At 43.0% G+C, this 14,436-nt stretch overlaps 1 protein-coding gene across 1 annotated transcript; it reads left to right on the forward strand.

Annotated features, from left to right (window-relative positions):
* Positions 1-1,115: 1,115 nt before the first annotated feature.
* Positions 1,116-8,588, forward strand: COQ7 (coenzyme Q7, hydroxylase). Its single transcript, XM_002920464.4, has 6 exons — positions 1,116-1,347; positions 4,859-5,037; positions 6,207-6,321; positions 7,075-7,214; positions 7,898-7,966; positions 8,377-8,588. Exons 1-6 carry the CDS (start codon positions 1,128-1,130, stop codon positions 8,452-8,454), a joined length of 801 nt encoding a protein of 266 aa, XP_002920510.2. The 5' UTR covers positions 1,116-1,127; the 3' UTR covers positions 8,455-8,588.
* The last annotated feature ends 5,848 nt before the right edge of the window (positions 8,589-14,436 follow it).

The raw sequence follows: 14,436 nt of genomic DNA on the forward strand, positions 1-14,436 counted from the left end.
GAGGGTTGCTGTATCCGTGGATATGTGTTATTTTAAAAATACACAACAAAACTCTTTTCATAAGACTTTTTTAGTACCATTAGAATCACAGCAAAATTGAGAGGAAGGTAGAGATGTCCCTTTGTCCCCACATGCATAGTCACCCCCATTTTCTCCCCCATTCTCTTCAACCCCCACATTTGTTAGAATTGATGAGCCTACCCACACACATTGAGTATGCAGGTTACGATACACATTACTGAATGTCTTCTCTCCACCCCACCCCATTCCCCCCAAAACAATTTGCAACAATTTGGGTGAACACCAACAGTAAAATGGAAATGAAACCCCCCCCCAAAACCATGTTCTTTGTACAAAACCTAAAACTAGAAAAAAGACAAAACTTAAGTCATTTGTTAGCCCCACCACCTAGAGACACTATTGACCACGTGGTGAGTTTAATTTCTTCATACAATTTCTAATTTTTTTAAAAAGATTTTATCTATTTGTCAGAGACAGAGAGTGCACAAGCAGGGGGAGCGGGAGAGGGAGAAGCAGGCTCTCAGCTGAACAGGGAGCCCGATGGAGGACTCCATCCTAGAATTCTAGGATCATGATCTGAGCCGAAGGCAGCCCCTTAACTCAGCCACCCAGACATCCTGCAATTTCTACCATTTTATTTTATTTTTGTTAAATATTTTATTTATTTATTTGACAGAGAGAGAGAGCAAGAGAAGGGAACACAAACAGTGGGAGAGGGAGAAGCAGGCTTCCCGCTGAGCAGGGAGCCTGGTGCGGGGCTGATTCCACGACCTCGGGATTATGACCTGAGCCGAAAGCAGACGCTTAACGACTGAGCCACCCAGGCGCCCCATGCAATTTCTACTATTTTAAAGTGGATGTAGGACACATAGAGAAAACTCCTTCCATGTTGGTAAAGCAAAAAAAAAAAAAAAAAAAATGGCTATGCCAATAAAGAATCCTTCATGATACTTTTCCCCAAGAATTTACCCAGGCAGGATCTTAGAAAGAGCAATTCGGCAAACTCACCTCCCTAGCAACCCAAGTTTCTTTTACAACCCTCGGTGTCCTGAGTGATGGATGGTGATCATATCCAATATCATCTTTTCATTTACCCTTTCTAGCCAATGGAACAGAAGCAGGGGCCTAGGGGCGTGTCCACCGATGCAAGGGCGCGCAGCGCCTGTCTTACGTCTTCTGTGCGTCATCAGTCTGCGCTGAACGCACGTTTAGCCCGCTTTGCGCAGTGGAGAGGTTACCTTGTCACAACAATGAGCTGCGCCGCGGTGGCGGTGGCGGTTCACTCCCGGTGGCGGCTGCGCGCGGCCGTTCTGCGGCGCCTCTCAGGTAAAAGAGGAGCTCGGCCGCGTACGCGCGCTGAATCGGCGGGCCGGGGAATTTTCCCCCGTGGCTTGGGCCGGAGAGGTCACGGGAGCAGACGTTCGTAGACGTCATAAGGCTGCGACGGAGCGCGACTTCGAGGCGTGAACCTCGGGACGCTGATAGGCGGGGCGGGAACCGTAATGGGTGGGGAGAATGCGGGGCGGGAGGGGCGTGGTGTTCCGCAGGGACTCTGAAGTGTCAGCTCGCAGTCGGCGCGTTGTGGAATGACATAATTGCCCACCTGTCCCGGGCGTCACTGCAGGTGTGGTCGGCATTCCAGATCGAGGAGAGGTGGAGACCTTGAAAGTTCAGTGCCGTACGGGTGTCATTGTAGCCTTCGCTCAGAACTTTGCTAGGCACAGTATGGTCATGCAACCAGCGGCGTGGGCTTGTTAAAGGGCAGGTTCAAAGGTTCCACCCCTGACTTCCAGGGTCGCTTTGTCTGTATTTTAACAAGACCTTCGAATGACTTGCATGCACTATAAAGTTTGAGAAACACCGGGTGGTAGAAGCAGCGTAGAAATTGGATTAGGGAGATGGGTTAGGATTCCTGGCCCTTCTCCGATCCTTTTCATCAGAGCTGCGTCAGAAAATTGTTGTGTGGTCGTTTTCTGAAAGTTAAATCATTCGTGTACCACCTAAAGATTTTTGCCTTTTAGCAATACCACTTGTACTTTTGATTACTAAATGTACTTTTTCTACAACAGTGTTCCATTTTTAAATAATTTCACGGAAACTAAATCCTTATGGTAAAAACGGAAAACCAGTATTGCTTGCCCCTAATAGAGTAATCAAAAAATAAATGTGCTAAAAACAAGTTAGTAAATTGTATTAGATACTGTTGTCTACCAAAGCCTGAACCCCAAACCATTTTCTTTATTGTTAAAAAAAGGGGGGAGATTAGCAAGTATTAGGAAGGTATTTGTCAACTGAGACATTCTCCTTAAGGATATCAAAGGAGTTGTGAAAGAATTTAAAAGAGAGTAACTCTTACTACATGGGTGTATTTAATGCATGCTCATAAACCACTTAAAATCTTCCCATATACCACTTAAAATCTCCTGGGTACCATCATTGTTAGGTGTTTCACACTTTGGGAAAGCACTAACATAAAATTATGCATTTGAGAGCTTCTAGCACTGGGCCTCAACTTTATTTTTACTCAATTTAAAAATGTGTGATAGTGCAGGCAAAACTCAGGATTGTTAAATGTGACTTAATATTCCTTTGTTGAGCCAATGCGTATAACAGAATAAGAATCATTCTTTTTCATTTACAAAGTTACTTTGCTTCCTGTATCTCATTTTATCTTTATGATAACTCAGTAAGAAAGGTCTTACTATTGTATGTTTCCTTACAAAGGAAATAACCTGATTATTATTGCCAATTTTATATGTAAGAAATGGCAATTCTGATTTGTCCAAGGTTAGTGTTAGAGACAGGAAACACATTTTCTTTCTTTCCTTCTTTCTCTCTTTTTCTTTCTTTTTAAGATTTTATTATTATTTTTTTAAGTAATCAAGTAATCTCTGCCCCCCAATGTGGGGCTCAAACCCACAACCCCAAGATCAAGAGTTGCATGCTCTACCAACTGAGCCAGCCAGGCGCCCCAACCATCCCATACTATCTATCTATCTATCTATCTATTTATTTATTTATTTATTTAAAAGATTTTATTTATTTATTTGACAGAGAACGAGAGCACAAGCAGAGGGAGTGGCAGGGAGAGAGAGAAGCAGGCTCCCTGCCAAGCAGAGAGCCCGACATGGAACTTGATCCCAGGACCCTGGGATCACGCCCTGAGTCGAAGGCAGACGCTTAACGACTGAGCCACCCAGGCGCCCCCCCATTAACATGTTTTTGGATGGGAGTAACGAATGAAAGAACAACCAAACAAGATTACCTTGAGAAATAGGGCCAGCTCATCATTTTCAGTTTCATTTCCTAGGAGTCCTCTTTGTGCAAGGAGGTCAGATTAATGGAAGCACCGTCCTTGGACTTGCAAGCAACAAACTTGAGACAGGCTACCTTGATTTTGTCAAATGTGTCAAAGTGTTCTCCATATAAAAACATGGTCATGGACCACAGTGACCTGCTGTGTGATGGCACAGATCTGAGTGGTACATTATACCTAGAAGAATTGGACTCCATCCAGTTGTTGGTGTCCACTTCCTAGATGCCATCCGGTTTCTTGAGTCAGATACACTCAGTGAGATGGAGCAGGTCCTGCAGAGGAGTGGATCAAAGCTGGGTCACCATGTTTCAGACCCCCAGGTCCATGCTCCTTTGTTTAGTGAGGCATTTAAAATCCTGGTCAAACCTGGTCAAAATTTTAAATGCAGAATCACCCCGAATTTTATCCGGCTTACCCTTTCACCTTGTGTCCAAAGCACTCAAGCCTTTTAATGAAAACCCTACAGTTGTACTCAAAGTGAAGTTTCCCACACATTTTCATGGAAGTTAGGCTAAATGAAGTCTCTAGAAAGATAGGGTCGTCATGCATAAGCGCCTTGAAACACGTCTCAAGATGATAGCAATACACGTCACAGTTCACATTACAAACTGGCCTCCCTGGGTCTCCATTTTCATATCTGCAAAATGAGCTGGTAAGCCCTTACACACCTAAATACATTGTAAAACTCTTAGGGGAAAAAAAAAACCTCTGGGGATGCCCTAATGTGAGGCTCAGAAAATACAATCAAGGTGTTACTACTAGGAGATTTTTTAAAAGACAAAATTTAATCTGTCCTGAAGAATTTACATTTTGAAGAGTTGAGTTGAATTGATATTGTACCATTACGAGATCAAACCTAAGCTCAGCGGCTCATTCTCCGAATCACATGCCCCTGGGCGTTTTGAGAGATCCTAAATCTAGGGTTCTCAACCTTGGCTGCAGAAATGATTCCTGCACAGAGTTTTTTTAAAAAAATCCACCCTGAGATTGACTGGGGAGGAACAGCCATGGTTTTGAAAGCCCGGTAGGAGGTTTTGTGCGGCCAGGGGTGGGAACAAAGCGGGCCCGGAGAGGAGGTCAGCTGGAGAACCATGCTCTTGTAGAGGCCATGTGCCTCACTGCCATGTTAGCTGCCTGCTGGAAAGACAGGTTCAGTATTTCCAGATCTTTCTATGCTTAATGTGAAGCCAGAAATCCAGATCTTTAGGTAAAATCTATGTTTTAAATGTTGGTAACTCATTCACTTTAAAAAAAAGGAGGGGGGTGCCTGGCTGGCTCAGTCAGTAGAGCGTGTGACTCTTGATCTCAGGTTTATGAGTTCAAGCCCTGTTGGGCGTGGAGCCTACTTGAAAAACAAAACAAAACAAAACACTGAAGGTTAAACAGAATACATTTATGGGCATATCCTACCTATGGGGAACTCATCTGTGACCTTTGTTCTAAGGCGCCCCTTTCTTCTGCCTGTAAAAGGAAATATCTGTTTTACCTGAGAATAATAAAGTGTAAACATTTGCATTGCAGCCTATGGAAGAAGAATCAGTGTCCGGTTTTACAGTTCAGGAATGACCTTAGACAATATCAATTGGGCAACTGTGGATCGAATAATCCGGGTGGATCACGCAGGTGAATACGGAGCCAACCGAATCTATGCAGGACAGATGGCCGTCCTGGGCCGGACCAGTGTGGGGCCAGTCATTCAGGTGGGTACTTCATTATCCCTCCCAGCCTGGTCTTACTGAGCAGCGTGGGGATCCAAAGGCCTTAAAGTCATGAATCACATTACGTCATGCATTTGCAAGGGAGAGCAAAAATTGGTTATTAGGGTGGGAGCGGGGGAGTGAAAAGTATATTATTCTTTTTATGTAAAAAGCACGGACAGACATGTAGTATATAAACGGATATGTGGTATATCTGAAGTATTAAAATTTCATCGTGGGGTGGGATAAAAAGGGTTAAAAGTCATTGCATTAGGTGAAAGCACCAGTTGCTGAGAGGTTGTGATCCTGTCCCCAGTGGGGATATTTTATATCTTATACTGAGAGGCAGAGGGGGGGGCCTGGACTTTGTAGTCACAAAGACCCAGGTTCACATCCCAGCTTTCTTCCACCTTCTACCTGTGTGACCTTGGGGAAGTTACATGACCTCTCTGGGTCTCCATTTCCATATCTACAAAATGAGCTGATAACACCTACTTTATTGGGTTTTGGTGAGGAATAAATGAACTGGCATAGAGCAGCTGATACCATTCTGGCATGCAATAGACACTCAGCACAAGTTAAATTGCCTGCTCTGACTTCTTGGGCAAGTTATTTAACCTCTCTGTGCCTCACTTTTTCTATCTGTATAATGGGGATGATAATAATAATAGTTTGTACAGATTAAATGAGTTGCCTTCTTAAAGCTATTTGACAGCGCCTGGCACTTAGGAAGTACATGTGTTAGCTCTTTTATCGTTCTCCCTTTCATTTGGTGTAAATGATACTTACATTCTAGCAGTCTAGAAGGAAATGACACAATAGGTGATACGCTGCCCTCCTGTTGTTGGAGTGGGCTGAACATCTCATTTCTCATTAGTGCGGACCATATCTTTTAATAGGTTATGCAGGTCCAAGAACTTCTGCTGGCCCACTTATCTGGAATTGAGAGAAGAGGCTCTTTTGGTTTGTTGGGACTCTATCCTCAATGCTTTTTAGTCTGATGTTTTGTTTTTTTCCTCCAGTGACTCAAGGGAATGGGGGAAATAGAAGTTCTCATTATTCATTCCGTTTCGCTTCCTTTTTCCCACATGGACAGGGCTTGTAGCTTCCTTGGTACGTAGCAGGTGGCCTCAATGTGATGCTTGTATGTCTTTTTTGTATGTTTCTTACAGAAAATGTGGGATCAAGAAAAAGACCACTTGAAAAAGTTCAACGAGTTAATGGTCACATTCAGGGTGCGGCCGACGGTTCTGATGCCCTTTTGGAACGTGGTGGGGTTTGCACTGGGTATGTGTCTGTCCATAAGAGCTTACATGAGCCTAGGGATCTGGCACAATTAAATTGTTAAAGTACCAGTTCCATAATTCTTTCCACGTCCTCTTACAACCTTTTTATTTCCTTAGTCTTTTTAAAGTTAAATGGACTTTTTTTGGGGCTTAAATTTATTTAAATATTTATTTACTTAAATCAGTACTTTTATAAACAGAAGGTACAGTAAAAATAAATACAACAGAGGAGGAAAAAAACTAGAACAATTCAGTGTAGCCAAATGATGTTCCCTGACAAAGGTTCTAAACCTGAAATCAGCTCACTCTTAAAAAAGAGAGAAGAGTAAATGTTAGAAGAGAATCAAAGACACACTCACCCCAAATGAAGACTTTCTTCTTGCCCTAATCAGAGGGTTCAGAAGAGCCTTGAAAAGAGAATAGCATTCTTACTCTGTGATTCAGGATTTAACCATGTGACCTGATACCACCTAAAACAGCAGTTCTCACTGGCGGCAGGTTGCTTCTAAAGATACTTGACAGTGTCTGGAGACATTTTTGGTTGTCAGGACCAGGGCTGCTGCTGACATCTAGTGGGTAGAGGCCAGGGGTGCTGCTAAGTGTCCTACAATGCCCAGGACAGACCCCCACCATAAGGAATTGCCCAGCCCCAGAGCCTGTAGTGCTGAGGTTGATGAACCCTGACCTGACACAATCTCCCTCCCCAGTGTCGCATCAGTCGCATCCTTTTCTACTCTGAATTTGACCATTCCAGGTGCGGGAACTGCCCTGCTTGGGAAGGAGGGAGCAATGGCCTGCACTGTGGCTGTGGAAGAGTCCATAGCACATCACTATAACAACCAGATCAGGACATTGATGGAGAAGGAGCCTGAAAAATATGAGGAACTTCTTCAGGTATTTGAATATACTCTGGAAAGGGGCCAGAAAGGGAGAAAAGGGTAGGTATGCAACTTGGTAAGAAGGAAAAAATTAGAAAGTTAGGGAATGACAGGCCTTAGAAACCTAGGACTGCCTCATTCTTAAGGCAAGAAGCACAGAGAGCCGAAGCCATGGGCCCTGGTCACAGCTGTGACCCATCCCTGTCTCGGGCAGAGCTGGGACCGGGAGCCGAGTCTCCTGAGTTCATGCCCGTATTCTCCACTTCTGGATCATTGATAGATTCTGAGCAAATGTCAGCACAAACCCTTCAGAATAAATAAATGAACTAATAGGTATCTTCAGATAATTTTCTACAGCAGATAAGGGAACTGTTTAATTTTTTTTTAAAACTAAATTGGGGGTTGGTAAACCCTGACCTGGGGCAGATCACCTGTTTCTGTAAATTGTTTTGTTGGAACACAGCCACGCCCATCTGTTGACATGTCCGTGGCTGCTGTTGCTGGAACATTGGCAGGGTTGAGTAGTTGTGAAGAGGACCGTACAGCCTGGGGACATTGAAGTATTGACTCTCTGACCCTTTATAGGAAAAGTTTGCCTACCCGTCTTAGACGGTAATATGAGGCCTTAGCCTCCAGAAGAAGACAGGACAGTGGGGAAGTTGGATGCTGACTTGCTCTGCTTTCTTTGTATTTAACCAGGTGATAAGGAAATTTCGGGATGAAGAGCTAGAGCACCATGACATAGGCCTTGAACATGATGCACAACTGGTAGGGGACCCCCCTTTACTATTTGCTTGTGGTGCTTTGATCACCGTATTTGGAAGATGAAGGGGCGGGAGGGTTTTTGTTTCCAGAGAAATAGATTTCAAAGTAACCACTAAAGAAAGCAAACCAATATACTGCTAGGCAAGCAAATCATTGCTCCCAGCTGGGAATCTTATTTCTTGCTTCCTCCCTCATCATTTCCCCTAGCAGCTTCTTTCCCCTTCCCAATGAGAAACCAGGTCATTCGGATGTTCTGGCGGTCCTGGAACCATCCCAGCCTTATGAATTAAAACAAATTGTTAGATCTTATATCTTACCCAGAGAGTTCCATCCGTGCCATTCCAGGCCGGGTCTTACTGCTACAAGTGAACATAGAACATGTTTCTTTTGTTTGCTATTGTCATTTTTAACAGGCTCCAGCATACACTGTTTTGAAGAGTCTTATCCAGGCCGGATGCAGCATGGCGATATATTTATCGGAAAGATTTTAAAGTATGTCCACTTCTCCCTGTTTATAAAAGATGACTGTGATTAAACATGTAGCACTGGCAGAAAAGGAAATGTGCAATTATCATTATATGAGTTTTGTTAATAAACTGCAAGAGGTGTTTTTTTGTTAATAAAACTCTCTAGTGTTGATTTTTTTTTCCTATGCTGCCTTATGCCAGAAGGCTGATTGTTCACCAGGTTCCAGTTACAGCAAACGAAGCTGGTCCTTGTTTCATCCATAGTTAATTTTTTTGTAAAACATCAAGAATGAATCATTAAGAAAAGAATGGAAATCTTTTTTTTTTTTTAGATTTCTTTTGGGGAGAGAGAGTGAGTGAGAGAATGTGCACATGTGAGTGGGGGGGGCAGAAGGAGAGAATCTCCAAGCAGACTCCCCACTGAGCGTGGAGCCCAACGTGGGGCTCAATCTCAGGACCCTGAGATCATGACCTGAGCCAAAACCAAGTGTCCAACGCTCAGCTGACTGAGCCACCCAAGTGCCCCCAAAATAACAGAAATCTTCAAGAAAAAAAATTAAGTTCACTTCTAACCAAAGGTAATTTAAAACACGAGGGTGTTGAAGATTGACAAATCCAGACTGTCAAATCCATCAGTTAAGTGGAAGACTCTCATTGTTTCCAGTGGTCTCCTTAGCTGTTCTTCCTTTGCTCTGGATTTCTCAGTGCTAGAGGGTGCCAGGGTGTGGTTCTTGGCCCTGTTCTGTCTGTCATCTTTTTCTTGGTATCCCATCTGGCCTTGTGGCTCATTCCTTCACATTCCTATTTCAGCCCAGCTTTCTCATTTTCAAATATCCAACTGTCTACCCAGCTCCTCCACTTGGAAGTCAGCGAGAACCTCAGGCTCCATGTGCCCCAGGCTGAACTCACCTCCCCCCAACCATCCCAATGCCCCAGTGGCCTGCCTTCCTTACCACAGTCAGTAGCAGCCCCATCCTTCTGGTCCTCAGGCCAAAATCACTGGACTCACCTTTGACACCTACCTAAATCACACCCCCATCCAGTCAGCCGGGACATCCTGCAGGCTCTACCAAAGCCTTTTCACTGCCTCAGGTGCTGCCACCCTCATCTCACCTGGATTCTTTTAGAAGGCTCCTTACTATTCTTCCAGCCTCACCCTGTCCTCCCACAATCCATTCTCAACCTAGCAGCCACCACAGTAATCCTTTGAACCGTAAGCCAGACCATGTTCCTGCTCAGCTCAGAACCCCCCAGTGGCTTTTCCCAGTTCCCTCAGCATCAAAGTCAAACTCCCCAAAATGGTTTCAAAGAACCTGTGTGATCTGGCCCGCTCACCGCTTCCTCTTTCTACAGCCATACTGGCCTCCTTGCCATTTCTCAAACTACCAGGCATGCTTCTGTCTCAGGGCATTTGCAATGGCTGTTCCCTCTCTGCCTACAGTGCTCCTTCCCAGATAGTCACATGGCCAAATCCCTCAATGACTCTCAAACTTGTTTCAATGTCACCTCCTAAAGGAGGCCACCCTCACCACCTTTTTCAAAATTGCAAACGCCACCCCACTGCAGGCCTCATGCCACTTGCTCAGCTCTTCCATTTTTTTCCCCCCATAACACTTAACCACCTGGCATATTATATAATGTACTTACTTGTTTTTTGTCTGTTTCTCCCTGCAAGAATGTAAGCTCTGTAGGGCAGGAGTCTTTGTTTTAATCACTGTCATATAAATAGTCATCAATAGGAGTGAATGAAGAAATAGCTCTCACTTGTTCGCAGTCATTTTCATATAACTAATAATTCAAGACTACTCCATGTGCTTCTCCGCAAAATTCAGTAGAGATTTATTGAAAAGATGCTACCAAGTCAGGCTGGGCCCCTGGGTTCTGGGTCTGTAAAGTATGGTTTGCTATAAAACTCAAAATCCTCCAGCCAAGAGGAAAAAAAAAATGCTACCAAGAAACCAAAGAAAGGCCATTCTTTATGCCTCTTGCTGATGATTTAAGAAGACAACAACAACAAAATCCAGGCTGGATATCCACATGCAAAAGAATGAATTTGGACCCTTACTTCACAGCTTATACAAAAATTAACTCAAATGGATTAAAAATATAAATGGTAATGCTAAAACTCTAAAACTCTTAGAAGACGTAAGGGTAAGTCTGTCTAACCTTGGATTCGTTTCCTAGATATGACACCAAAAGTACAAGCAACAAGAGAAAAAAAAAGATAAATTGGACTTACTCAGAATAAAAACTGTGCTTTTCAAGAAGGTGAAAGACAACCCACAGAATGGGAGAGAATGTTTGCAAATCATAGATCTGATAAGGGATTTGTACTTAAAGTTTACAAAGAACTCTTACAGCTCAAAAATAGGACAAATAGCCCAGTTAAGAATAAGCAAATGATTTGAATAGACCTGTCTCTAGAAGAGGGACACACGGCCAATAAGCATTTGAAAAGATGCAGGAAAAGGAAAACACTAGTCTTTAGGGAAAACCACAAGGAGATAACACTTTACCCGCAAGAATGGCTATACTCAAAAAGTGGAAAATGACGTGCTGGCGAGGGTGTAGAGGATCTGGATCCTCATTCACCGCTGAAGGAAATAGAAAATGGGGCAGCCCCTTTGGAAAACAGACTGGCAGTTCCTCAGGCCGTTAAATACAGTTACCATGTGATACAGTAACTCCTCCCCTAGAAATGAAAGCATAAGTTCAAACAAATACAGATATAGTAACTCCTCCCCTAGAAATGAAAGCATAAGTTCAAACAAATACAGATATAGTAACTCCTCCCCTAGAAATGAAAGCATAAGTTCAAACAAATACAGATATAGTAACTCCTCCCCTAGAAATGAAAGCATAAGTTCAAACAAATACAGATATAGTAACTCCTCCCCTAGAAATGAAAGCATAAGTTCAAACAAATACAGATATAGTAACTCCTCCCCTAGAAATGAAAGCATAAGTTCAAACAAATACAGATATAGTAACTCCTCCCCTAGAAATGAAAGCATAAGTTCAAACAAATACAGATATAGTAACTCCTCCCCTAGAAATGAAAGCATAAGTTCAAACAAATACAGATATAGTAACTCCTCCCCTAGAAATGAAAGCATAAGTTCAAACAAATACAGATATAGTAACTCCTCCCCTAGAAATGAAAGCATAAGTTCAAACAAATACAGATATAGTAACTCCTCCCCTAGAAATGAAAGCATAAGTTCAAACAAATACAGATATAGTAACTCCTCCCCTAGAAATGAAAGCATAAGTTCAAACAAATACAGATATAGTAACTCCTCCCCTAGAAATGAAAGCATAAGTTCAAACAAATACAGATATAGTAACTCCTCCCCTAGAAATGAAAGCATAAGTTCAAACAAATACAGATACATGGAAGTTCCTAGCAATATTCATAATAGCCAAAAAGTGGAAACAATCCAAATGTCTATCAGCTGATTAGTGGACAAGCAAAATGTAGCATATTTCTACCATGGAATATCATTTGGTCATAAAAAGGAATGAAGTACTGATACGTGCTACAACATTGATGAACCTTAAAAACATGATGTTTGGGCACAAAGTTTCAGAACAGGAAGATGAAAATGCCGGAGATAGGATGGCGGTGATCATTGCTCAGCGATGTGAATGTACTTAATGCCACTGACCTCTACGCATAAAAAAGGTTAAATGGTAAGTGTTATGTATCGTTTACTACAATTAAAAAAAATGCTAAGTGAAGGAAGCCAGACACAAAAGGCCACGTATCGCATGATTCCATGTATATGAAATGTCCAGAAGAGGCAAATCCATAGAGACAGAAAACAGACCAATGGTTGTCTAGGGCTGTAAGGAATGAGGGACAATGGGGCATAACTGCTAATGGACATAGTTTCTTTTTGGGGTGATGAATGTTCTAGAATTAGCTGGTGGTGATGGTTGCACAACCTTCTGAAGATACTGACAAAAACCACTGAATCGTACGCTTGAAAATGGCAAATTTTATGGCATGTGAATCATAGCAATAAAGAAAGGATTTATAGTTTTATGCTGTATTTGAAAGCAAATTTTGATCCCGTCTATTGAATGGGGAAACAATGTCTTTAACGTGCCACCCTTCAAGTCAGCAGAGCATGTAGAAGCCTTGATCTTCTGCGATGTTGGTGCTGTGTCTTGCCCTCCCATATCAAAGCTAATTTTGTAAGTATTACAGTCAGGAATCTTAGTCATATAAAGACATTTTGTACAATACTTATTAAAAGCCCAGATTTGTTGCTGTTTGGTTTAGCACCCCCTTCAGAATTGATGGCTGGTGGTTTATGCTTCTGAGAGCTTCCAGAACAAGACCAGAGAGATTTTCTGAATCCCCCTGTGGTTGTTTTTAATTCCATTACAGCTTGTCCTCGTGTATTAACAAGGTAATCTTGTCTTTCCCTTACTTTACTGCTCTGACCTTTCAGGGAAAATGTGATTTTAAAATTGGACACCATCCAAAGATGATGCCAGGAGGACAAAGGATGTTATTCTTGAAAGCAGCATAGTTCCAAAGAGGCAACCTGAGGTACAGTTCTTTACATGTGTTTGATTCCCTTGCTACTCAAAGTGTCGTCCACAGACCAACGGCAGTGCTATCACCTGGCAGCATGTTAGAAATGCAAAACTTGGGGCTCCTCTCCAGATGCTCTGAATCAGAATCTGCATTTTAACAAGATGTGGTGGTTTTAGACTATATCCACAAAGTCCTTGCTACCCCTCTGTTTAGTGGAGCCCAATTCCACTTGCCTTGAGTGCGGGCTGTACTTGGTGACTTGTTTCTCACCAGTGGTAGAAACAATGGAGTGGGACTGCCGAGGCTGCCAGGTCATAAAAGACATTGCAGCTTTCACCTTTCTCTCTGGGATCACTCAGTCTAGGAAAAGCCCGCTGCCATGTGGTGAGAACACCTGAGCAGTTAATCTGTGGAGAGGATCACATGGCCAAGAGCTGAGACCCCCTGCCAGGAGCCATGTATGCGTGCCATCTTGGGAATGAACCCTTCAGCCCCAGTCCTGCCTTCAGATGATGTAGCCCCGGGTGACATCCTGCCTTCAACCTCCTGAGAGACCCAGAGTCAGAATCACCCAGCTAAGCCACTCCTTAGGTCCTGACTCTCAGCAGCTATTTTCGATAGTAAATGTTTGTGGTTTTCAGCTGCTGAGTTTTGGGGTGATTTGCTCTACAGCAATAATTAACCAAAACACAACACATCCAGGTGATTTGAAAGCACATTAGTGCGAGAAGCTGAACTAGACCACGAACTCCTGGACGGCAGAGGCTGTCTTAGTCATTTCCATACCTTCGGAGCTTAGCACAGAGCCTGACACTCAGTAAATTTTTGTTGGACCAAATACAAGGTTAAATTGCCCTGGTTTTTTTGTTTTGTTTTGTTTTTTAGAAATGATAACTTTTTTGTAAGAAATAATGCACACATTTGCATGGTGAAATATTCCAACAGTGCTAAAGGGTATTTACAGCGACAAGTAAATCTCTCTGTAGACTTCTGTTGCTTATCAGCAAACTGTGACCACCTGCCTTACTTTGTGATCAGCTGTCAGCAATCTGTCACATAAGACAGTGCATTGTTTTCTTTCTTTTTCCACCCTCACTTCCCAAAGAAATAGTTGCCTCAAAATGAAACAATATTAAACTACATATAGGTTAAAAAAACAGACACACGAAACATTGCTTCGAAACTTACCCCTAGAAGTAACCGCTATTAATAATTCATCGTGTACCTCTCCAGACTCTAAAAAAATCTTTTATCTGCAATTTGCGTTTTTCTTTTGGTGACCTCTATTGCCCATCTTTCCAAGACAATATGGATAGACCCACCACATTCCTCTGGTTGGCTGCAGTACTCTTGAATTTCATTGCTGAGCCCCCGCCCCCACCCAGACACCGCCTCACTCCCGTCCTGCTCCAACTGCTTCAGGAACCCAGTTCTGCCACTGCCCCTGGCGGGGGGGG

The sequence above is a fragment of the Ailuropoda melanoleuca genome, chromosome 10 (assembly GCF_002007445.2).
Source record: "Ailuropoda melanoleuca isolate Jingjing chromosome 10, ASM200744v2, whole genome shotgun sequence".
In the NCBI taxonomy this organism is placed as follows: domain Eukaryota; kingdom Metazoa; phylum Chordata; class Mammalia; order Carnivora; family Ursidae; genus Ailuropoda; species Ailuropoda melanoleuca.

Bases quoted from the DNA above. Each gene is read 5' to 3' on its own strand.
- COQ7 (XM_002920464.4), top strand. From the start codon at position 1,128: ATGGAACAGAAGCAGGGGCCTAGGGGCGTGTCCACCGATGCAAGGGCG. The intron at 6,322-7,074 runs GTATGTGTCTGT...TGACCATTCCAG, and splicing joins CGTGGTGGGGTTTGCACTGG to GTGCGGGAACTGCCCTGCTT. The intron at 7,215-7,897 runs GTATTTGAATAT...GTATTTAACCAG, and splicing joins AATATGAGGAACTTCTTCAG to GTGATAAGGAAATTTCGGGA.